This window comes from Salvia miltiorrhiza, chromosome 2 (genome assembly GCF_028751815.1).
Source record: "Salvia miltiorrhiza cultivar Shanhuang (shh) chromosome 2, IMPLAD_Smil_shh, whole genome shotgun sequence".
In the NCBI taxonomy this organism is placed as follows: domain Eukaryota; kingdom Viridiplantae; phylum Streptophyta; class Magnoliopsida; order Lamiales; family Lamiaceae; genus Salvia; species Salvia miltiorrhiza.
The window spans coordinates 709,669-732,841 of NC_080388.1; the positions used below are offsets into that span (position 1 = coordinate 709,669).

The 23,173-nt window shown below is 39.2% G+C and overlaps 3 protein-coding genes across 3 annotated transcripts; 1 reads left to right on the plus strand and 2 right to left on the minus strand.

Annotated features, from left to right (window-relative positions):
* Positions 1-308: 308 nt before the first annotated feature.
* Positions 309-671, minus strand: LOC131013652 (uncharacterized). Its single transcript, XM_057941780.1, has one exon. It carries the CDS (start codon positions 669-671, stop codon positions 309-311), a length of 363 nt encoding a protein of 120 aa, XP_057797763.1.
* A 7,824-nt stretch (positions 672-8,495) lies between these two features.
* LOC131012469 (protein ACCELERATED CELL DEATH 6-like) lies at positions 8,496-11,230 on the plus strand. The gene is made up of 3 exons (XM_057940426.1): positions 8,496-9,338; positions 9,583-10,118; positions 10,239-11,230. The coding sequence occupies exons 1-3, from the start codon at positions 8,699-8,701 to the stop codon at positions 10,845-10,847; spliced, it is 1,785 nt and encodes a 594-aa protein (XP_057796409.1). The 5' UTR covers positions 8,496-8,698; the 3' UTR covers positions 10,848-11,230.
* A 644-nt stretch (positions 11,231-11,874) lies between these two features.
* LOC131012511 (histone H4) lies at positions 11,875-12,558 on the minus strand. Its single transcript, XM_057940509.1, has one exon. The coding sequence runs from the start codon at positions 12,305-12,307 to the stop codon at positions 11,996-11,998; it is 312 nt and encodes a 103-aa protein (XP_057796492.1). The 5' UTR covers positions 12,308-12,558; the 3' UTR covers positions 11,875-11,995.
* Between the last annotated feature and the right edge of the window lie 10,615 nt (positions 12,559-23,173).

The following is a 23,173-nucleotide window of genomic DNA, read 5'->3' on the forward strand; positions in this document are numbered from 1 at the left end:
ACTTGAGTTAATCGCCCTTGACATCTCAGGCAAGAATTACATGTCATGGACTCTTGATGCTGATGTTCACCTGATGTCAAGGGATCTAGGAGATATACTATAAAAGAAGAAAACAAAGCGTCCGAACAAGATCACGTTAAGGTACTAATATTTCTTCGTCGTCACCTTTATGATGACCTTAAGATAGAGTATCTGACAGTCAAAGATCCACAAGAATTGTGGACGAATCTCAGAAAGGTTTGATCATCAAAAGACAGTCGTCCTTCCTAAAGCTCGTTACGAGTGGATGTATTTAAGATTGTAAGACTTTAAGCACTCACAGACTTATAAGTACTCACAGACTTAAAGTCTTGCAGTCTTAGATGCATCCACTCATAACGAACTTTAGGAAGGACGACAGTCTTTTGATGATCAAACCTTTCTTTGAGGTTCGCCCACAATTCTTGTGGATCTTTGACTGTCAGATACTCTATCTTAAGGTCATCATAAAGGTTATGGCGAATGAATATTAGTGTCTTAACGTGATCTTGTTCAGACACTTTGTTTCCTTCTTTTATAGTATCTCCTAGATCCCTTGAGATCAGGTGAACATCAGCATCAAGAGTCCATGACATGTAATTCTTGCTCGAGATGTCAAGGGCGATTAACTCAAGTTTGGCTATGTTTGTCATTCGTGCAATTCTGCACAAAATAATCAAGGATATGTTATCCAAATGTTTAATTTACTTGCTCTTAGAGCATGTAATATTCTTCATGAACATTACTTGTGCTACTTTAATAGCATCAACTTAAGATCTTGAATGTAATATTCTTAAGGAATACTATTTGTGCTATTTAACTAGCATCAATTAATTTTCGAGATCATTTCAAAAAAATAGATTGTATATATATAGTATATTTCATAATATAAAATGTCAAATCTTGAAATAAGAGCACAAAAATCACGAAATTTGGCATGAAAATAGACGATAAAATTAGAGGCCGATGAATTTATTCGTAAAGCAAAAAAACTCACCATACTTGTTTAGTGATTTACGAATTTATTCAAGCTATTGTATGCATAAATTAGTGATTTACCAAAAAAAATAGTGATTTCAAGCTAGTTTACTCATCACAGGCATGGATGTCACCTTCGCCATGTAAAATTCGAGCAGAAGGAATTAGATCGCAGATCTACACAATATCAAAAACTTAAAATTCAAATCTCATTAGCATCTAAGAGAAGGAAATTTAGATTGCATAAATCGAGAAAAAAATGCTACAATATATATAGCCTAACTAAGTTATCGAGTTTCCGTTTTCCAAAACTAATTGACTGATATGATCACATTAAACAATTTCAAAATTTTCTCTTCTAAACTTTGATATATAATGAACGAATTGAGATTTAGATGGAAAAAAATTAATCGTACCTTGTTGGAAAAACAAGATTATTTCCTATGGCATACCTCCAATCCAAGTCAATTGATTTGAGGCTCAAGGTTATAGATTCGTGCTGATAACGTGTTATAAACTAGAGAGAATAGAGAAGAGAAGAAAATATGAATTGAGTATATTCAATATGAGGGCCAAAGACCTCTATTTATACAAGTAAGAAGATAGGGTTTTAGGATAGATTTCTTGATAAATACTTACAACATTAAACCTTTAATTACTAGTTCTTAGTTTTTAACTTTTGTATACACCAATGAACAAATAATCGAGGCACGACCACACACATGTTTTTAGGAAACTAATTAACGTCAATTAAAGTCTTATAAAAATTCAACGGACTTTTTCATAACAAAAGTCTAACCAAATATATTTATCAAAAAAAGAAAAGTCTAACCCTAAAACAAATCTCGCAATAAAGTTATAGATGAGGGGAAAAAAATTATATTATCTTAAAGATCTTTATTTATTCTCAATTCTTACTTTTATAAACACCAATGAAAGAACAATTAAGGCACGCAAGTATTTGTGAAAACTAATTTGGGCAGAAGATATGAGCGAAATATATTATTCAATGAAACCCATTTGGAGTTCTTATGTATAGTAATATATAAATTAAAGATGACTTCAACGTAAACTTTTTTCCATTAAAATTTTTATCTTCTCATTTTTTTTTGATTCTTTTTTAAAAATCATAAACTTTTATTCATAAAAAAATATTCAATATAGATATTAAATTAAAGATGATGACAAGATCTTTAATTTGATGTAAAAATTATAAAAAATAAATTTAAAATAAATAAGTTATTATCTTTTAAAGTCATAAAATTATTCTTTTTTTTCTCTCTTCTCACATCTATCATCTTTTCTCTCCTATCTTCTTTCTGTAAATGCTACGGTTCTTCTTTTTTTTTTTTTTTTCTATTTCATTCCTTTTTCTATTTTTATTTTATTTTATTTTATTTTATTGTTAGAAATTATTTTTAATATTTTCTATTTATATTTTTTCTATTAAAAAAAATTAAGGCAACTAAAAAGATTAAACTTATATTTGTTCATTCTTATCAATTATAAATATATAATTAATTGGTAGTTCAAAAAATGAAAATTCAAATATTTTCAGATTCATGTGTTTATTGAGATTATGTTGTTCATAACTTCGATTTTTTATTGAGATTTATGTGTGCATTTATTTATATTTAAATTATATTTAATATATGTATTTATTTATTTAAAATATCGTTCAATTTCAACATTGGTCATGCATCGCACGAGCGGGCATACTAGTAATCTTCTAATTTGGAGTGTTTTTTGGACATATTTTATACTAGGAATGTCATTATAAATTGTCAAACAAAATTCCCATACCTAAATAATCGAGGCATGTAATACCTAGATTCTTTTTTTCTTTTTTCTTTTTTAAAAGAGTGTAATAAAACCTAGAATCTTGAAATGTGACTTATAGGTCTCACGATAGACATATTTGTAGAACTTATGAGTTACGAGAGCAATTACCAAATGTTGACCAAACTTATTTCAGTTTGGTCACCTGCCACCTTAACTTATTTGGTCACCTGCCACCTTCCATTAAAGCCTTGAATCGGGCTGACGGAACGGTGGTCAACAAGGAAACTGAAATTGCTAAGGTGGTGGAGGATTTTTATGCGAATCTGTTTCAGTCAAGTGATCCAACTATCGACTGTATGGATGAGGTTGCTGGGGCCTGCTCGACTTTCCTTGACGAGGGGTCTCGTTCTGAGCTATCCAGGCCCTTTACAAAAGAGGAAGTGCGTAAGGCTTTGTTCCAAATGAACCCACACAAGGCCCCGGGTCCTGATGGGTATCCCCCGTTTTTCTTCCAGAAGTTCTGGGGGGAAATCGGTGGAGCTGTTTCTAATGAAGTGCTTGCGGTTCTCAATGGAGCATCGAGTTTACGCCATTGGAATAGAACTCTCATTGTTCTTATTCCTAAGATCAAGAAGCCGACAGATGTGAAGGATTTCAGACCCATCAGTTTATGTAACACCACGTATAAGATCGTTGCTAAAGTTTTGACAAACAGGTTGCGCGCGACTCTCGCGCTGGTCATCGATGATTCACAGAGTGCCTTTATTCCTGGGAGGCTTATCTCGGACAACATTATTCTGGGATACGAATGCATGCACTGGTTACGGAACAAAAAGCAGGGGAAGGATGTTTACGCAGCGGCTAAACTCGACATGAGTAAAGCTTATGACAGGGTGGAGTGGCTTTTCCTCCGTGCTATGATGGTGGTCCTACGGTTTCCTCTGCCTTTAATTGACTTGCTTATGCAATGTGTGTCTACAGTTGAATTCTCCTTTGTGATAAATTCAAAGGTTTACGGCTCTCTCACTCCTTCTCGCGGACTACGGCAAGGCTGCCCGTTGTCTCCGTTTCTCTTTGTGATTTGTGCACAGGGGTTTTCTTCGCTTCTTAGGAGTTATGAGAATCAGGGTCTTCTTTGTGGGATTGTGATGGCTCGCCACTGTCCGTCTATTTCAAATCTTTTCTTCGCCGATGACAGTTTGATTTTCTTTAAAGCTTCTGAGGAGTCAGCCAAGCAAGTGAATGAAGTGCTTAATAAATACGAGATGGCATCTGGGCAGATTATCAATGTCGAGAAATCGGCTATCTCTTTTAGTCCTAACGCCGAGCCTGGTTCTATCGCAGCCGTGACAGGGTTGCTTGGCATTACTGAAACAGCAGGGCATTCTTTGTACTTGGGTTTGCCTACTTTTTTGACAAGACAGAAGAAGATGCATTTTGAATACCTCCGGGACAGAGTGGTCAAGAAGCTGAATGGGTGGGAGAATAAATTCTTCTCAGCGGGTGGAAAAGAAACTCTCATCAAGTCGGTGGTGCAATCTATTCCGACTTACGCGATGTCCTGTTTTCGCATTCCTACTGGGATTTGTTTGGATATTGAAAGAGCATGCAGTAGCTTTTGGTGGGGAGATGACGCGACGGGGAAGAAAATCCACTGGGCAAAGTGGAAAGTTTTGTGCAATCCTAAATCCCGAGGTGGCTTGGGCTTTCGGCAGCTTATCCCGTTTAATCAGGCGCTTTTGGCTAAGCAGGTTTGGAGGATTATTAAGCGTCCGGACTCCTTATTAGCTCGAGTGTTAAAGAAGCGCTACTTCAAGGACTGTGACATCTTACAGGCTCCGATTTCTTCCAATTGTTCTTTTGTTTGGAGATCCATCTGTTGGGGAAGGGAGATTCTTGACCGAGGGATCCGTTGGAATGTGGGGAATGGTAAATCTATCTCACCCTTTAGGGATCGTTGGATTCCGGGAAGTGGGGTCTGGGATCGGCCGGCAGATCAAACAAATGAGGAGGATTTATATGTTTCAACTTTCATTGGGGAAGATAAGTGTTGGAATCGCTCTAAGCTCCAACCCTTTTTCCCTTCGTTTGTGTTGGATGCCATTTGTTCGATAGAAGTCCCAAAAGAAGAAAAGAAAGATAGGCGGTTTTGGGCCTTCGATGAGAAAGGGAGATTCTCGGTTAAGTCAGGATATTTGAGTGCTATTAACTTCTTTGCTTCGCACCCTGAGACGGCTTCCAACGAAACGACGAAATGGTGGAAATTTTTTTGGGCACTTCACCTTCCACCAAAGGTTCTTCACTTCGTCTGGCGTTTGCTCCACAACTTGATTGCTATGAATGCCAACTTAAGGAATCATCATGTCCCTACCTCTGCGATCTGTTTCTGGTGTGATAAGGATTGGGGTACGACTACACATGGGCTTATTTGGTGTGACGCTGTGAGGAAAGCTTGGAAAGATTCGGAGTTTTGGGGAGTTCTTAAGCACTCTAAAAAGTTGTCTTTGGAAGATATTTGTCGTGCTATGGTGTTTGATTTGGGTGAGGAGGGTCTTGAGAGATGGTTTTTCTCCCTCTGGCTGGTGTGGAGGCACCTTTGTGAGGTAAAGCATGGTTCAAGACTGAAATCTGTTTTGGTTGATGTTTGCGGGGGGGCACGACAGCTGATTGCATTCCAGAGTGCACGCTGCCAGGTGGGTATTGATGAACGCCTTCTTCCTCAGGAAGGAACGGCGAACTGGTACCCCCCGCCAAACGGCGTGTTGAGGGTTGATGTTGATGTCGCCTACAAAGACGATGGATCCAGGCATGGTGTGGGTTTTGTGGTGAGGGATTCGGCGGGGATTCTGGTGGCTGCTGGATCTCAAACTATTGGACACTCTGAAACAGTTTTGCTTGGGGAATTACACGCTCTCCTCATCGCGATTGGTTTTTGTATGGAGAATGACACGGGCCCGGTGGTGGTTTTCACTGATTCGTTGTTGGCCGTTCACGTTCTCCAGGACTCATCTCATGGCTCAGACTCTCTCTGTGAAGATCTTTGGGAAACTTTTGCTCATGCGAGGAATTGCATTGTGGTGGACTTCATGCACATGCGGCGTGAGGCTAACAGAGCGGCTCATGAGTTAGCTCATTTTGCTTGTTCTGTTTCTGATGTTTTTATTTGGAAGGCCGATTTTCCTAATTGGCTTCTAAATATTGTTCTTTCTGATTCGTCTTAATGTTATCCCGTTTGTTTCAAAAAAAAAAAACTTATTTGGGATGCTTTATAATTTTATAAAAATAACTTTAGCCCAAAAACTTAAATATAAGGCTATAAATGTATACATTAATAATGCCATCGACATGATGTTCAAATAAACTTTTTACTTATTGAGAATAAAAAAGTTAAAGTTGAATGTCTATATCATATAAAAGTGTAAGCTCATAATACAAATATGGAAAATTCCTCCGTGCATCAAATGCATTGCATGAGCCCCTTAGGATCATGTCACATGTCATGGCAAAAGTGTAAATAATGTATGATGTGTTATTTAATAAAGCAATAATATAATTGTAACCATGGTTTAGTAGGGGATCCACTATCCTTTCGTCTGACTTTTCTCGATGTTCAATGAAGAACGATGCAAAACCTTGATTTGAAGCCGGATTTTCATTTTGCAGATTAAAACCCATCACATTAGCACATCTAACCAGCTGGCTCAATCGCTCTAGCCCATTTAGCTCGTTTTAATTCGATTTAATTATATAAAAAAAAATCATCACTAACCATTTAATTTTTTTGATTTATTCAGATCAACTCATACGTTTCAGTGTTGTAGTATGTAGATATCATATACATCGAATACGTTGAATTTAATTTTATTTATTTATTCAGATCAATTCATAAATTTCGGAGCTATAATAATATACTTAAGACACTTTATACATCGAACATGTTGGGTATAATCTCCAACATGAATATATCAATTATATATGTACATAAGCAATGATATCAACGAGCAAGTAATAATATCTCTAGTGTGAGGGTGTTAACCTAGAGGTAGGAGATTAATGCACAAGACATGAGGCCGTGGGTTCGAGTCTTCCTAGGAATGGTAGTGGATCCTGAATTCGATCCACATTTGCGAATCCAAATCCTTTTCTAGGATCTAAACCTTGTAAAAAAATGAACTCGATGGATGTGAATTAGATCTGTGTTATTCCTATTATTTTCAGCAACTATATATAGATTAGTCATAAATCTTTAGATATAAAATAAAATTATATATACTATTTTTATATATAAATGGATCCGCGAACTGCTAATTATGATTTTATTTTTGGTTAATCTTAAAATTTTAAATTTATTTTAAAAGAGGAAGAAAAAATATGGATCTGGGTCGAGTCTGGACCCGAGACCCTGTGAATCTTATAAATCTATAACTGAATCTTATTTTTTTGGATCCAATAGATTTGGACCTGATCCGCATCTAAATAAGAAAATCTAAATTTGGATTTGAACCAAGTAGGATCCGATCTAATTACAATCCATAGTCATCCCTAAGTCCTCCGCAGGTTCGAGTCCTTCATTGTGCGGTCTTTAAAATTTTTCTTTATTTACTTATATACTTCCTCTGTCCTCATAAAATGTATCAAATCTATTTTTGATAAGTTTTCCACTCACAATAAAGTGGAAGCCTTATTCCACTAATAATACATTCAACTATTTTATTAAAACCTGTGTCATTTACAAATGGTTACTTTTAATAAGGACGGAGGGAGTATAATTTATCAAAAAAAAAGAATATTGATATCCCTATACACAAGCACGCAGCGGCGTCCAAAAAACAAAGAAATTATCAAATTCAAATATACTTTATGACACCATCAAATACAAAATACAACGATCCTTTTCTTTTCTTTTCCTATTTTTGGGCTTCTTGAGGCTCGAATATGAATGCGCTTTTAATGTTTAAGCTTCACTTTGACCGTGTATAAATAAATCCTAACTGGAAAGACTAAATAAAAAGAAGAGTGAAAAAATTGAAAGACATCCTACTTTATGTTTCTTCTGAAGACTCACTCCTCTCTCTCTCTCTCTCTCTCTCTCTCTCTCTCACCTCTTTAATTATTTTAGACTTGAGTAGTTATGAAATTATGATTTTGCATATATGTGCTATTATGCTCCACTAGTTATGATTTTCATGTGTTTTTATGATTTATTATGCCTCGAGGAGCATGATATCATTGAGGAGCAGAACACTGAAATGAGAAAGCAGAACACAATCAGAAGTCTTAGTCTTTTGAATGAAATAATATGAGATTACTATACACTTTCCTAACTACGCGTGATTGACTAATTGATATAAGACAGACAAAAACACATCACTAAGACAGAGACAAACACATCACTCCAACTTTATTGCAATGAGCATGCTCTTCTTCTACTTCCTTCAATGTTTTTCCAAATAATATGCAAAAAAATATGGCCATCAATGTTTATGTTTATGTTTATGTATTACACCTGTCAATCAGAATATATGTCTTATATGCATCCTTTTCATATCAAATCTTGTAACTTAACATGATAGTTGATTTTTAAGGAATATTCAGAGGTATCTAATCTGGAGAGAGTATGATCAGGTAAATTATATGAGCCTTTGCTACTGATTAAAATATGGTTATCACAGAAAATTCAAAGTTTGTTTCACTATTAAATATTAGTATCTGGATGGTCAAGATCAAACATTGCCATCAGACAGCTCACTAGTCCTTGAAATTGACTGATCAAGATTCAAAGGAGGAATCAAATCAAACAGTCGAGTTTCAAAGAAATTGCAGGACAATTTACACAGAGATGGTAAGCATGCAAGTATATATAAACAAGCGAAGGTTTATGGAAAGAGCTGAGTAAAGAAAATAGACAAGCCAAATACCTATGTCGGTGCCAAAATATCCAGGTTTGCTCGACGAAGAGGAGAGTTATGAGACTGCACAAACCATGGACCCAAAGTTATATAGAGCAATAATGAAAGATGACATTCTTGAATTCGTGAGAGCAATGGATTGTGATCGACAGCACGGGCCAACAGTTTCTTGCGTGCAATTAGGTCCACAGAACAAGACAGTGCTGCACGTAGCAACAACCTATGCGAGTTACGAAATTGTCAAACTAATCTGCAAGGACTTACCTGACTTAGTTGCTGAAAAGAATGCCCGAGGTGACACTGCACTTCATATAGCAGCAAGAGCCGGTAGTTCACGACTGGTGACATTGCTAGTTAATTCAGATTTCGGAGAAGGTGGTCTGCGTGAGAAGAACGAGGAAGGGAGCACTGCCCTGCATGAGGCACTGAAATATGGGCACGAAGAAGTGGCTAGAATTCTGATCAACAGGAAGCCAGAGATGCCCTATTCTCTTAACAAGGAAGGTAAGTCTTTGCTTTATCTGGCTGCAGGAGCAGGATTTCTCACCATTGTTAGGCTCCTTATGGACAATCCTGTTGGGAACTACAGCTCAGGTGCGAAACATAAAAGCAAGTCGCCTGTTTTTGCTGCAATACTTGGACACAACATCGGTATGTAACATCCATAGCTTTTCTTTCTTTTCTACACATTATGATATTCTGTTGAAACTTGAAAATGATGAGCAGTGGACCACCTGAAAACTGATGAGATGAGTCGGGACACAGCAAATATATTTAGATTGATAACGTTTCTCATCCACTTCGGTTATATATACAATTTAACAACTTCTTCTTTCTTCCTATGATTTAATGTTTTTCTTAACCTTTCCTTTTTGTTTTCATAACAAAATCTTAGATGTCATTAAGTTGTTGTGGGAAAAGGATCCATCAATGTTTCAGCTGAGAAATGGCAAAGGCAAAAGTCCTCTTCATGCAGCTGTATGCATGGGATTTACAGAAGGGGTCAAATTCTTGCTAGATAGGCAGTTTGAATTTGCTTACCAGAAAGATAAACAAGGCTTTTACCCCATCCACTCAGCAGCCAGCAAAGGACTTGTAGATGTGATCCAAACGATGCTTCAGTGCCGGCCAGATACGAGGGAGCTGCTAACTACACATGGTCAGAATATACTGCACGTGGCAGCTAGAAGTGGAAAATACAAAGCAGTGGAGTATATGCTTAAAAGGCCAGAACTGGAGATGCTTATTAATGAAAAAGATGCTGACAGGAACACACCATTACACCTTGCAACCATTTATGCGCATCCAAAGCTGGTTGGCATTCTTGTGAGGGATAAAAGAGTGATTCCTAGGCTGTTAAACAACAACCGCCAGATGGCACTTGACATTGCTGAGGAACAAATCGAAGTGGGATTGGTATCATTTCACAAGGTAAGTGCTATAAATAACAAGTTGCATAGATTTTTAATATATGTATGACAAGATAAAATGAAATTTCTCTATATGACCAACAATGTCTCCGCAAAATTTAATGAACAATTTACAATGCAGAGGCTCACCTGCATGGCCTTGAGAGCAGTTGATGCCCCACGAGCACATAAACCAACTACTTCCAGAAGCATGAGTTTTAAGCTGGGAGACCAACCGGAGACAGAAAGTTGGAGAGACAAGATAAATACGATTCTGCTGGTTGCCACACTAATTGCAACTGTTACATTTCAAGCAGGTTTCACCGTGCCTGGTGGTTATAACAATACCAACTCCGACCAAGGTACTGCAACCATGCTTAAAAAGGTAAAGTTTCAGGAGTTTGTGATTTGCAACACCATAGCAATGCATACCTCGGTCATTGTTGCTGTGACTCTACTATGGGCACAATTTGGAGACCCTAGTTCCATGCGTTTAGCTTTGAAATCGGCTATGCTTCTGCTGGGGATAGCTCTAGCTATGATGTCTATAGCATTCTTGGCCGGTGTCTACCTAGTTGTCAGTAAACTCTGTTGGCTTGCAATTACCATCCTCCTCATAAGCTCGAGCTCTGTCATTGCACTGATAGTGCTATTTATTCCTCTATGTTTCTTGGGCTCATCAAACCGTCACATATTCCGCCGCCTCTCATACTATCCATTCTGTCTTGTGCTATATGCACTCAGAGACTAGGAATTCAATAGAGGGCGCGAGGTTATCCGAAGATAACCTCCAGGTACTGACAATCAATAACTGTTTAGTACTTGGTTTTGCGTGCTCGGTCATTATGATGTAAGATAGGAGATGGAAGCATTTCAGAACTGCAACATGCTTAGAGTTCTACACTTTACTTTACCAGATCCTGCATAATAGTACAGGCACATGTCAAATATATGGTGTATGTAAATATGTTAATGCCTGGAAATAGTGTGCTCATATTGCCTGTAGAAGATAAACATCTTGTAAATATAGCCTACAAGGCGCTGCTTTGGAATTGGGTATTGTTCAACTCTATTGAACTGCCAAAACAAACAGTTGTGAAGTATCATATCAAGCATTACAAATGTGTTTGTAAATTGACCCTTGTTCTGATCCTGCAGAAACTAATCTGTTCAGGACTTTGCATTTATTCTACTTTGCTACTTGCCAATAGACATATATGAACATAGGTTTTTCGGTACTACATAAAGAGATAACTCAAGCAAGAAGATACTAACCTGTTGCGCTCTTGTTATCCATATGTGGAATCATATGACGTAGCTACAACAAGCATCAAATTCATAATAAAACCTCAAACCCTAAAAAAAATCATGATACAAAATACTTATAAAGTAATTAAGAAAGAGAGATAGCACACTTTGCACGTACAGAAATTCTGATAAACAAATAACCAAAAACACAGGCAGATTGGATTCCAATAATAGCTACAAACCTTAAAGATTTCACAAATGGCAAACATATGAACTCATTCAGTGCTGAATCTGATAACGCCGCAGAATTTTTCTAGCCAAATGCAAGATAAAATTCACAAGAATGTACGCTTAAGCCACACTTCCAAACTTAATACATTATCACAACAAACATTATCGATTGGAAAAATGAATTACACCTTGAACCAGAAAAATTCAACTGAATCAATGAAAATATATGACATCCAGTGGCAGATTTGCAGATTTTAACATAAAAAATATACGAGTAAATAAAATAAGCAAAAACGAGCTGCTAAATTTTTAGATAATACCATTTCATTGAGGGGAAATCATTCTCCATACATCGAATTTCATCATTCATAAGGAAACTACAACAAAAATTTACAGAAACCCCTAACCCTAGACACGTCATCAACCGCCGAAACCGTAGAGGGTGCGCCCCTGCCTCTTGAGGGCATAGACCACGTCCATCGCCGTGACCGTCTTGCGGCGAGCGTGCTCAGTGTAGGTGACGGCGTCACGGATGACGTTCTCGAGGAAGATCTTCAGCACCCCGCGCGTCTCCTCGTAGATCAGCCCGCTGATCCGCTTGACGCCGCCACGGCGAGCCAGACGGCGGATGGCCGGCTTCGTGATACCCTGGATGTTGTCGCGGAGGACCTTGCGGTGGCGCTTCGCTCCGCCCTTCCCCAAACCCTTGCCGCCCTTGCCCCGCCCCGACATTTTCAGCTGCGAAGTAGATTTGAATTTTGGATCCTCTTCGATCGCTGAGGTGGTGATGGCTGAGTTGAAAACGGTGAGCTTTTAAATAGATGCCGTGAGTAATCTTCAGCCGTTGGATTTTGATTGCTTAATTGCGGCTGAGATTTCGATCCGCGTCATCGGTTCTAAGTGATCTCAACCGTTGATTAAAGGAGTATAGGCGGTGTAGATTAGGTCTTAAGATGATGGGGATCGCGGTCTCCAATTTAATGTGCTTGCTTGGAAATGGACTGATCGCGACAACTTGTGCAGTTTTGAATTCGATAGTGTAATTAATAATTATATGTAATGTATTGTAATTTTATGCATAGCATTTTAAATTTCACAACTCTTTTAATCTACTATGTCATATCATTGGATCTTTTTATCACAAATTAATTTTAATATTAATTTATAGCAAAGTTTTAAGAAGGCTTTGGACAAAATAATCTAACATAATCAATTGTATAACAAATTTATAAGAAGACTTTAAAAAATTAAATTTGACATGAATTATAACGAGTGTTATATTATTCATCATGACTCTATTATACCATCATAAATTAATCTAGTTTCAAAGCGGCATCACAAATTTATTTATGATATAAAAACGAAGTCGATCAATGATTTTTTTATTATCAGATTTATGACAAATCAATAATTATAGCAATTAATTCAGGGTGAGAATATAAATCTATACATATATAAAAGCTGGTCCATCTAGCCAAAAAAATTTCCCGCCCTTTTACTCAATTTATTTTTGGAAAGTTGATCTATATTTGGAAAGTTGACTAATTTATAGGATGATATATATATATATATATATATATATATATATATATTTATATTCTTAATTAAATGTAATTAAATCTACATTTAATTGAACGACATTTATTCCCATCATCTATACATGAAATTTATATGTAAAAATTTGTAGATCACTAATTTCAATTAAATCTTTTGTGAGAAATATTCATCCAATAAATAAAATTCAAAATATAAATACATATAAATTGCATGGGATCTTGTAGTCATTTGCAAAAGTGAATATTCTTTTTGATTTACACGTAATTTTAGACTATAGATTGTTTTTGAATTCAAGAGAATAAAAATTTATTTACGAACTCGTAGCAACATCTCATATAAATTATTTTTGATTTACACGCTATCTCATAGATTGATTTCTAATTATTTTCAATTAAATCTTTTGGAGATAAACAAAAGAAGGGCTATATAAGGCGGCTATTAATTTTTTGTTGTGATTTTTGCAAAGTATGACAAATAATAATAATAATAATAATAATAATAATAATAATAATAATAATAATAATAATAATAATAATAATAATTGTAATGGCCAAAATTCGTATAAGCCTAATAAACAATAACTATGCGGCCCAACGGGCTAGTCCGATAAAACGGTCCATACGACACTCATAGCACAAAGCCCAAAGTCAAGCCTATATGCGGGAGATACATAAATTCGCCCAAGAAAACCCTAAACGTGGCAGTTACTGGACGACTAAGTCAGACGCCCCGTCTGCATACAACGTCATCCTGGGCCGTCCATGGATCCACGAAATGGAAGCAGTACCATCCACCTATCATCAAGTCATACGATTCCCAACCAAATGGGGAGTTAAGGAGATCAAGGGAGAGCAAAAGGACTCCAGGGCGTGCTACCAGACCACTATGAAAGCAAAAAGCCTGTCCTTATAGCAATTACAGCAGGAAGCTCCGTCCCGTTCGAAGATGAATAAAGAATGCACGTCGAATCAATCAATTACACCAGGAGGGATACCTGAGTCGCTTAACCGTGTTCATCAATCGAAGTATATGGGAGTACAGGAACACCCGAACGATACTCCGCAGTGCACTCAAGACATGAATCAACAGGGGAAACACCATTATCCCTCGCCTATGGGATGGAGACAGTAGTCCCAACGGAAAGCGAAGTACCCACCGCAAGACATGAGCTCACGACAGACGATGGGAATCAAGAGGCCATGTGCCACAAGTTAGATCTCCTCGATGAGAAACGGAACAAAGCAAATATCCGACTAGCTTCCTACCAACAAAGCATCGTCAGACATTACAACAAACATATCCGCACCCGCACATTTAAGCCGGGCAACTGGGTATTACGAAAAGTATTCCAGAACACCAAGGGAACATGTGCGGGTAAAATAGCCCCAAATTGGGAAGGGCCGTTTCTGATCACCAAAGTGGTTGGACACGGAGCATACAAATTGCAAACAACGGACGGACGTGACATCAACAACAGTTGGAACGCCATCCATCTCAAACAGTATCACGCTTGATCTCTACGCTTCTACTTTATTTCATAAGGTCATCCGAGACCAACTCAATCTACTACACGTTTACTGACCTTTGCATGCAGGTCAGAACTACATTCGGGCTTGATCCCTTAATTGGGTATGTAGGCAGCTCTAAGGAGCGCAGCCCCCCCTCCCCCTCCACACCCGTGGGGAAAAAATTTTATGTCTAAGGCGCACGCCCGTCTTACCCCGCACATCATGAATTTAGCCTTAAGTTCAAACAACTAAAGTCTAAATGGGGGGAGAAAATTTTCATGTAAAAGACGCAAGCCCGTCTCACCCCAAATGTCCTGAATTTAGCCTTAAGTTCAAACAACTAAAGTCTAAATGGGGGGAAAAATTTTCACATACAAGGCGCAAGCCCCGTATCGCCCCGAACATCCTGAATTTAGCCTTAAGTTTATCAACTAAGTCTAAATGGGGGGAAAAAAATTATCACATACAAGGCGCAAGCCCCGTATCGCCCCGAACATCCTGAATTTAGCCTTAAGTTTATCAACTAAGTCTAAATGGGGGGAAAAAATTTATCACATAAAAGGCGCAAGCCCCGTCTCGCCCCGAACACCCTAAATTTAGCCTTATGTTCAACAACTAAGTCTAAATGGGGGGATAAATTTTCGTGTAAAAGGCGCAAGCCCGTCTCACCCCGCATATCCTGAATTTAGCCTTATGTTCAACAACTAAGTCTAAATGGGGGGATAAATTTTCGTGTAAAAGGCGCAAGCCCGTTCCAACCCGCATATCCTGAATTTAGCCTTAAGTTCAACAACTAAGCCTAAATGGGGGGATAAATTTTCGTGTAAAAGGCGCAAGCCCGTCTCAACCCGCATATCCTGAATTTAGCCTTAGGTTTAACAACTAAGTCTAAATGGGGGGAAAATGCTCATGCTCAAGGCGCAAGCCCGTCTTACCCCGCATATCCTGAATTTAGCCTTATGTTCAACAACTAAGTCTAAATGGGGGGATAAATTTTCGTGTAAAAGGCGCAAGCCCGCTCCAACCTGCATATCCTGAATTTAGCTTTAAGTTCAACAACTAAGTCTAAATGGGGGGATAAATTTTCGTGTAAAAGGCGCAAGTCCGTCTCAACCCGCATATCCTGAATTTAGCCTTAGGTTTAACAACTAAGTCTAAATGGGGGGAAAATGCTCATGCTCAAGGCGCAAGCCCGTCTTACCCCGAATATCGTATATTTAGCCTTAGTTTAACAACTAAGTCTAAATGGGCGGAAAATTTTTTCATGTAAAAGGCGCAAGCCCGTCTCAACCCGAATAACGTAAATTCAGCCTTAGTTCATATAACTAAGTCTAAATGGGGAGAAAATTTGAGTCATATAAGACGTAAATCCTGCAGCTCCGTCTTTTATTTTCCTAGGAAAACGACACACAAACTCAAAACTTGAGATGAAGACCCGTCGTGTCCATCAAAGCAAAGTGTGCCTCTCCCAATTGGAAAATTTTCGCTTATCCTAATAATCTCGGCAGACACCGAACATCTTGTTTATCCTGCTCGATTGCGCGTGAGTCCAAAAAATGTAAAGCCAAAGAGGCGTATCTCCCGTAAACGGAGCTTAGATCAATTTTATCTTGTAAAGCCAAAGAGGCGTATCACCCATAAGCGGAGCATTAATCACTTTTATCTTGTAAAGCCAAAGAGGCGTATCACCCGTAAGCGGAGCCTTGATCACTTTTATCTTGTAAAGCCAAAGAGGCGTATCTCTCGTAAGCGGAGCCTTGATCACTTTTATCTTGTAAAGCCAAAGAGGCGTATCTCCCGTAAGCGGAGCTTTGATCACTTTTATCTTGTAAAGCCAAAGAGGCGTATCTCCCGTAAGCGGAGCCTAGATCACTTTTATCCCGTATCAGGCGGAAGAAGCGCAAAAGATGTAAATCAAGGAGAGAGAAAGAAGACCCAACAACTTCCACTCTACTTCACTATGAAAGAGCCGTCGGTCCCGTAGGACCCGACTAATGTCACCTTGCTTCAATATGGAAGAGCCGTCGGTTCCGTAGAACCCGACGACTCCCACCTTGCTTCAATATGGAAGAGCCGTCGGTCCCGTAGAACCCGACGACTCCCACCTTGCTTCAATATGGAAGAGCCGTCGGTCCCGTAGAACCCGACGACTCCCACCTTGCTTCAATAATGGAAGAGCCGTCGGTCTCGTAGAACCCGACGACTCCCACCTTGCTTCACTATGGAGGAGCCGTCGGTCCCGTAGGATCCGACGACACCCACTCTGCTCCACTATGGAAGAGCCGTCAGTCCCGTAGGATCCGACGACTCCCACTTCGCTTCCCTATGGAAGAGCCGTCGGTCCCGTAGGATCCGACGGCACCTACTCTACTTCACTATGGAAGAGCCGTAAGAGCCGTGAGACCCAACACCTTTCAACTCTCTTCCACTATTAGAGCCGTTAGAGCCGTAAGACCCAACACCCTCCAACTCTCTTTCACCATGGAAGAGCCGTAAGAGCCGTAAGACCCAACACCCTCCAACTCTCTTTCACTATGGAAGAGCCGTAAGAGCCGTAAGACCCAACACCTTCCAACTCTCTTTCACTATGGAAGAGCCGTAAGAGCCGTAAGACCCAACACCCTCCAACTCTCTTTCACTATGGAAGAGCCGTAAGACCCAACACCCTTCAACTCTCTTTCACTTTGGGAGAGCCGTAAGAGCCGTAAGCACCGCCAAAAAAAAAAAAAAAAAAAAAAAAAAAAAAAAGACGTCTCTACGAGATAAATTACACTCCATAGTTAAAAAAATTCCAACTATTGAGTGGGGGACAAACTGTAATGGCCAAAATTCGTATAAGCCTAATAAACAATAACTATGCGGCCCAACGGGCTAGTCCGATAAAACGGTCCATACGACACTCATAGCACAAAGCCCAAAGTCAAGCCTATATGCGGGAGATACATAAATTCGCCCAAGAAAACCCTAAACGTGGCAGTTACTGGACGACTAAGTCAGACGAGAGTCGCGGGAGAACGTTTCCTAAGAAGTCGGAACTGCTAGGGTTGTAACGGGTATTCTAGCAAAACCCTAACCCTAGCCGCCTCCCTGCACGTCCGGAACATGTATATCTACCAACTCACTAATGGAAAGGGGCATGGACAATCACTCATATCCACCCTTGCACTAGCACACGATCTCTCACTCTGGTTATCTCCCGCTCTCCCCGCTCTTTCGTTCCGCCTCCACGCTCACAACATTCTAGGGTTCCGATCGCCCCGCTAGCCCGGACGTCCGTCACCCCTTATTCCACACCGCTCATTAGCTTTCATTCGACTTCCGGGACACCCCGATCTTCCGGATACATCACTTATTATTACCATTTATTTATTGTCATTACGTTACTTACGTTATTATTTATATCAATTCACTGACTTGAGCGTCGGAGGCCCTTCCATCGACACCCCCACCGGTGCTCTTCGGAGGGCTCTAACGTTGCTTGTGGTTTCAGGTTGCTAGTGCCCATCGATCCAGACGTTACTGACGTTACCTCCGTAATTGTCGGATTCACCCCCAACAATAATAATAATAATAATAATAATAATAATAATAATAATATTCTTACTAATGCTAAACACGACACAATAGATCATCCAATCATATCTCCATAAATCATGACCCACATTGATTATGTTTGTAATACCCCGTTTCCTCGAGCTAAGTTTAGAAAATTTTCGAACTTAGATTTAAGATGATTCACGCCGGATTGAGAGAAAGAATTTATTTTAATTCCAACAAAAATGATTTACAAAAGCATTTGTAAATTTAGTAATTAAATTATATGCATTGCATATTTATTGCATTTAGCATTCAAGTATTTTCACGAGCTATTTATTTAGCGAACCATGAAGTATTATTACAGTTTTTATAGTACAACCCGGAAGATTTTTATTTTATTTTATTTTACTCCCTCCCACTACAACCACTACCCACTACACCTACTCCTACACAGCAAATCATTCGTCCACTCCTCTCTGTCTGCCATATCTCAATCTCTGCCATATCTCAATTATATTAAACCCAAAGAAATCCAAGTGCAGAGCTCAGCCATATTACGAATGGATCAAACTGCCACAAAACTCAGATTTCAGCAACTCAAACCAGAGGTTTCATCTTTGAATCTCTCTATCTATTTTTATACTTGCTCATTCAGTTATGACACTGCAATTGTAGCACATCAAACTTTCACATATTTTCATCTCATCATTTCGGTGCATATGTATACACATTCATAAAGAACAACAATTTCTTAAATCACCAAGTGTTCAGACATACAATTTATGTGCATATAGATACATACATGAAGCATGCCTATTTTTAAAGAAAAGAAGGAAGAAAGGTTGAGTCTTGGAACTCTGTTTTTATTCTTTGTCCTCGATTTTGCGATGTCGAGTCAGTGGAGGGGAATGAGAGAACGGCGGCGGCCTGGCGGTCGTTGTCCGTCGGAGCAAGAGGAAGGGGAAGAACATGGGGCACGCTGGACGGTAGCGGTGGCGCGGAGCCACTATTGCCGGAGAGCAAAGAAATGACGGATTCTTCGGAGGTGAGTTGGTGGCGGCTGTTCATCGCCGCTGCAGTCGCCGTTCGGAGAAAGAACAGGGGGGGTACAGAGGGAGATGAGGCCAGTGGCCCTTCGCCGAAGACGTAGCCGCGGCGGTGGGTTCCGATCTGAGAAGAGAGTTGGGGGCTAGGACGCCGGTGGTGGTGGCGTGAAGCCGCTGCCGTAGTCCGCTGGATTTTTCAGAAGGAGGTGACGGCGGATCTGCTGCGAGGACGCCGGAGGCGGCGGCGCTCCGCGGCGGTTGCGCCTGCTGCGCCTTGTGCCGACAGTTGAGAGAGAAGAGAGAGAGAGGGCTGAGCGGGGTTACTGGCGACGCTGGGTGCGTGCGTCTGTGTGTGAGGCGGCGGTACGGCTGGTGTCGTGTCGTCGCCGGAGTCAGAGGGTGGCCGGCGCTGTGTCCGGTGAATGTCGTGTGTTGAGGGCCGAGAGAGAGAGACGAGTTGAGGGAGAGGAGAGTCAAGGGGCGGCGGTGTGTTCGGCGATAGTTGTCGTCGTCCGCCGGAGGAGATTCGAGGGAGAGAGAGAGGCGGAGCCTTGGGAGAGAGAGAGAGTGAAATCTGCGTAAGGTTGTGAGTGTGTGTGCGTGTGTGTTGCGGCTGAAGGGGGGGGAGAAGAAGGGAAGGGGGTTGGGCTTTGAGTTTTGGGCTAGGCTAGGTTTGGGTTGTGGGCTTGACTTGGGCCGATTTCTTTTATTAAAATGTTTGGGCCTCATCTTTTAAATGGTTTGAGCTAAGTTTATTTTAAGTGTTTGGGCCCTATTTTATTTATTTAACATGGACTCAGTTTTAATTAATAGTGGGCCTTCATTTATTTAAAATTTTGGGCTGCCTTCTATTAATTAAATGGACTACACTTATATTAATTAATTGAACTATTAATTAGTTTAATTAATTATTATTTTTAAAGAATAATTTGCATAATAATATTATATTATTATTATGTGTATATTTTAAGTAAATTACTTAATAAATGCTAAGCATGACATGAAATTGCATTTATTTTGCAATAAAAGTATTTAATTGGTTTTATTTATAATTCCAATTATTTGAAGAAAATCGAGTAAGGATATTGTTGGTGTCCTTAACTCAAGAATTTAGTTTTCAATTATTTATTTATTAAATTTTGAAAACCCGGCTAAGTGAATCATAGAATATTAAGCACTACACCAAGACTTAAGATTAGTTTCACGAGACCTATTAAGAATAGAATTTCTTGTAGGCTTTGTGACCAGGGGGATTAGCGCTGCTTTCCCAAGACAGGTTTTTATGTGTATGATCTTCAGGCTTTGCCTATCCAGGTGGGCTTACTTTCCAAATGTACAAAGTATGATTGAGTTATTAAGCTCTAAATGTTTCAATGAAATGCAAATTGTTTATTTAATGTAATGAAAACTGTTTATCCAATAAAATGTTTATGTGCACTCTGCTCTGTTTAAGGCTCGCGCAGTTAATCAATTGAGGTTCTCTTATGACCTAATACGTTGTTTGAGAATTGTGTACACTTGTTTGTTAGTTGACTCGGTGGGTTGATCTCCATCGGGCTCTAACCAGAGGCGTTATAAGGGTGCTCGGCTGGATGTGTTCCGGAGCATGAGAAATATCAGGCCTGCCTGGGTAGCGTCCCGAGGTCAAAGTAAACTTGTCTGGGTTACGCCCTCAGTTCAAGTAAGCGGGAGACAGAGATCCGTCGGTGGCTAGAGGTCCGGGATCACAGCGAGTAACAGAAAGGGAGTGTGACATGTGCGCACAAATGAAAGAAAATGTTTTAACATGCTTAGAAGTACTTCTTTCAATTTAAAACCTTCTAAGTCATGTCAAGTATGATTGGATAAACTGTCTTTAAGAAAATAATGAAATGTTTATGAAAATGCATGCCCACTAAGTACATTAGTACTTAGCCCAAAAATACTTTCAAATGTTTTCAGGTTGGCTGGCCGGTGCTGACGGGACGGAGCTGAGGCTAGAGATAAATTCCTATGTTAGACTTCCGCTGTAGCAATTACTCATATCAGTCTTTTGTTTTCCCAACTTAAGATCTTCATGTTAAATTTCAAATGATATACCTGACCGAGCTTAGACTCTTCACTACTTAATTTATGCCAATGAATGTCAGTTGTCAGAAGCATGAAACAAAACTTGTGATCCAAAGGGGCATAGCCCGACCTTCTATCCTATTTCGGGTTTTTACAAGGTTGTTCCTTGTTTATTTCTATGAATTATTTATACCTCGATTATATTTATTCATTCAAGAATTGGGGTGTGACAGAATGGTATCAGAGCATGAGTTTCCTTTCATGTTTCTGATAACCATAAGCTTTTCAATGTCGAGTCTAGAATAGTATCTCTAGACTTCTAAGAATATCAGTAGCCCTCAGCTCGCCGTCACACTGCCGCAACAAAGGTACGATAATAGTTTCAAAAATATATATATATGTATTTCAGATGTTATAAATGTTTCCAAGAAAAAGTGTGCGCTCCAATGAATGATGCTATGTGAATTGCTTATCGCTTTCCATGTGTTATAAGTTATGAATTGCTAATCGCTTTCATATTGTTATCTTGGGTCTCCGACTCATATAACCAAGCTCAGTATCGTGTTTGGGACAACCCGAGCCCTTAACGATAAGATAAGTAAGTATCGTGTTTGGGACAACCCGAGCCCTTAACGATAAGATAAGTAAGTATCGTGTTTGGGACTACCCGAACCCTTAACGATAAGATGAGTTAAAGTCGTGTTTAGGACTATTGAGCCTTTCACGAATACCAGATGAATGGTCGAGTTAGATTATTTGAATCTTCCCGGCAATAGAAAAGTTTCATGTGGCATTTAATGTCAACATGTTTCAAGTTTCAAAGAGAATGAACGAATGAGAAAGCTTTATGTTGTCGTTTTAGGCTAGCTGCCTATACGATTAGAATGGTGGATCCTCTTACAAACTGTTTGAGTACCACCCAAGAATGCTTTGAGAATGTTAATCGTGATAGCACCGCTTGATCGATTTAAGTAAAGACTGGTAAGATAGAAATGTTTAACATATAGATGTTACAACATAGAGGCACTGCCTTAAGACTAAGGATTCACTTGAGCTATTTCAATAGCGGTGAGATTAAGTTTTTCACATAAGAACTTATGTTGCTTATGATTATGATGTTAGTCGTGATAGCTTGGCTAGAACGACATAGAATGGACTTTCATAGTATCAGTAACTTATGATGAAGTACTTATTAGTAAGTGTTTTAAGTTAGAAGTTTGACCAGAGCCTTACATGAATAAGAAGTTGACATGATTGGGGACGAAGCTCCCATTTGACTGAGTGATTTGTTTTGTTGGGTCTGGCCAGCCCACATGACTAAGATCTCGGTGATTGTCAATTAAGATTTTTAATCTCGAGGTAAAGCATCATCACAATATATAGAGACTCACACTATATAGTTGCCACAATAGAATATCCTTTTATCACGATAAGTATAGTAGCGATTAGAATTACTCAGTTTGTCATTAGTTTTCAACCAGCTGTCAATATGTGGTCCACATGGTGGACAATAATGAGAAAATGCGTAAAGAAGTTCTTAAATGAATCGCGTCATGAGATTTTCATTTCCCCTAGTAAACCAGAGAGATATTACGAAGGAACAAGCAATGAGCGAGACTCTCACCACCGAGTCACTACAACAATTGGAGAAGGAGAAAGTTCACGCACAAACAAGATATGTACACCACCTCAAGATGGAGGTAAAGAAAAAGGAAATGGAATGAAAGAAATAGAGGAAACCCTTAAATAGAAGGAAAACACTATAACTACACTTAAGGTATAACCCAACCCCAAGGCTAGTAGGCTCAAGCTAAGAGAGTGAATGCTTTGGCTAAAGTGCCAGAAGCTACAGCAAGAATAAAGTTGGAACGCCACCACAATGGAAACTTAGAAACCCCCAT

Bases quoted from the DNA above. Each gene is read 5' to 3' on its own strand.
- LOC131013652 (XM_057941780.1), bottom strand. From the start codon at position 671: ATGACAAACATAGCCAAACTTGAGTTAATCGCCCTTGACATCTCGAGC.
- LOC131012469 (XM_057940426.1), top strand. From the start codon at position 8,699: ATGTCGGTGCCAAAATATCCAGGTTTGCTCGACGAAGAGGAGAGTTAT. The intron at 9,339-9,582 runs GTATGTAACATC...ACAAAATCTTAG, and splicing joins AATACTTGGACACAACATCG to ATGTCATTAAGTTGTTGTGG. The intron at 10,119-10,238 runs GTAAGTGCTATA...TTTACAATGCAG, and splicing joins GATTGGTATCATTTCACAAG to AGGCTCACCTGCATGGCCTT.
- LOC131012511 (XM_057940509.1), bottom strand. From the start codon at position 12,307: ATGTCGGGGCGGGGCAAGGGCGGCAAGGGTTTGGGGAAGGGCGGAGCG.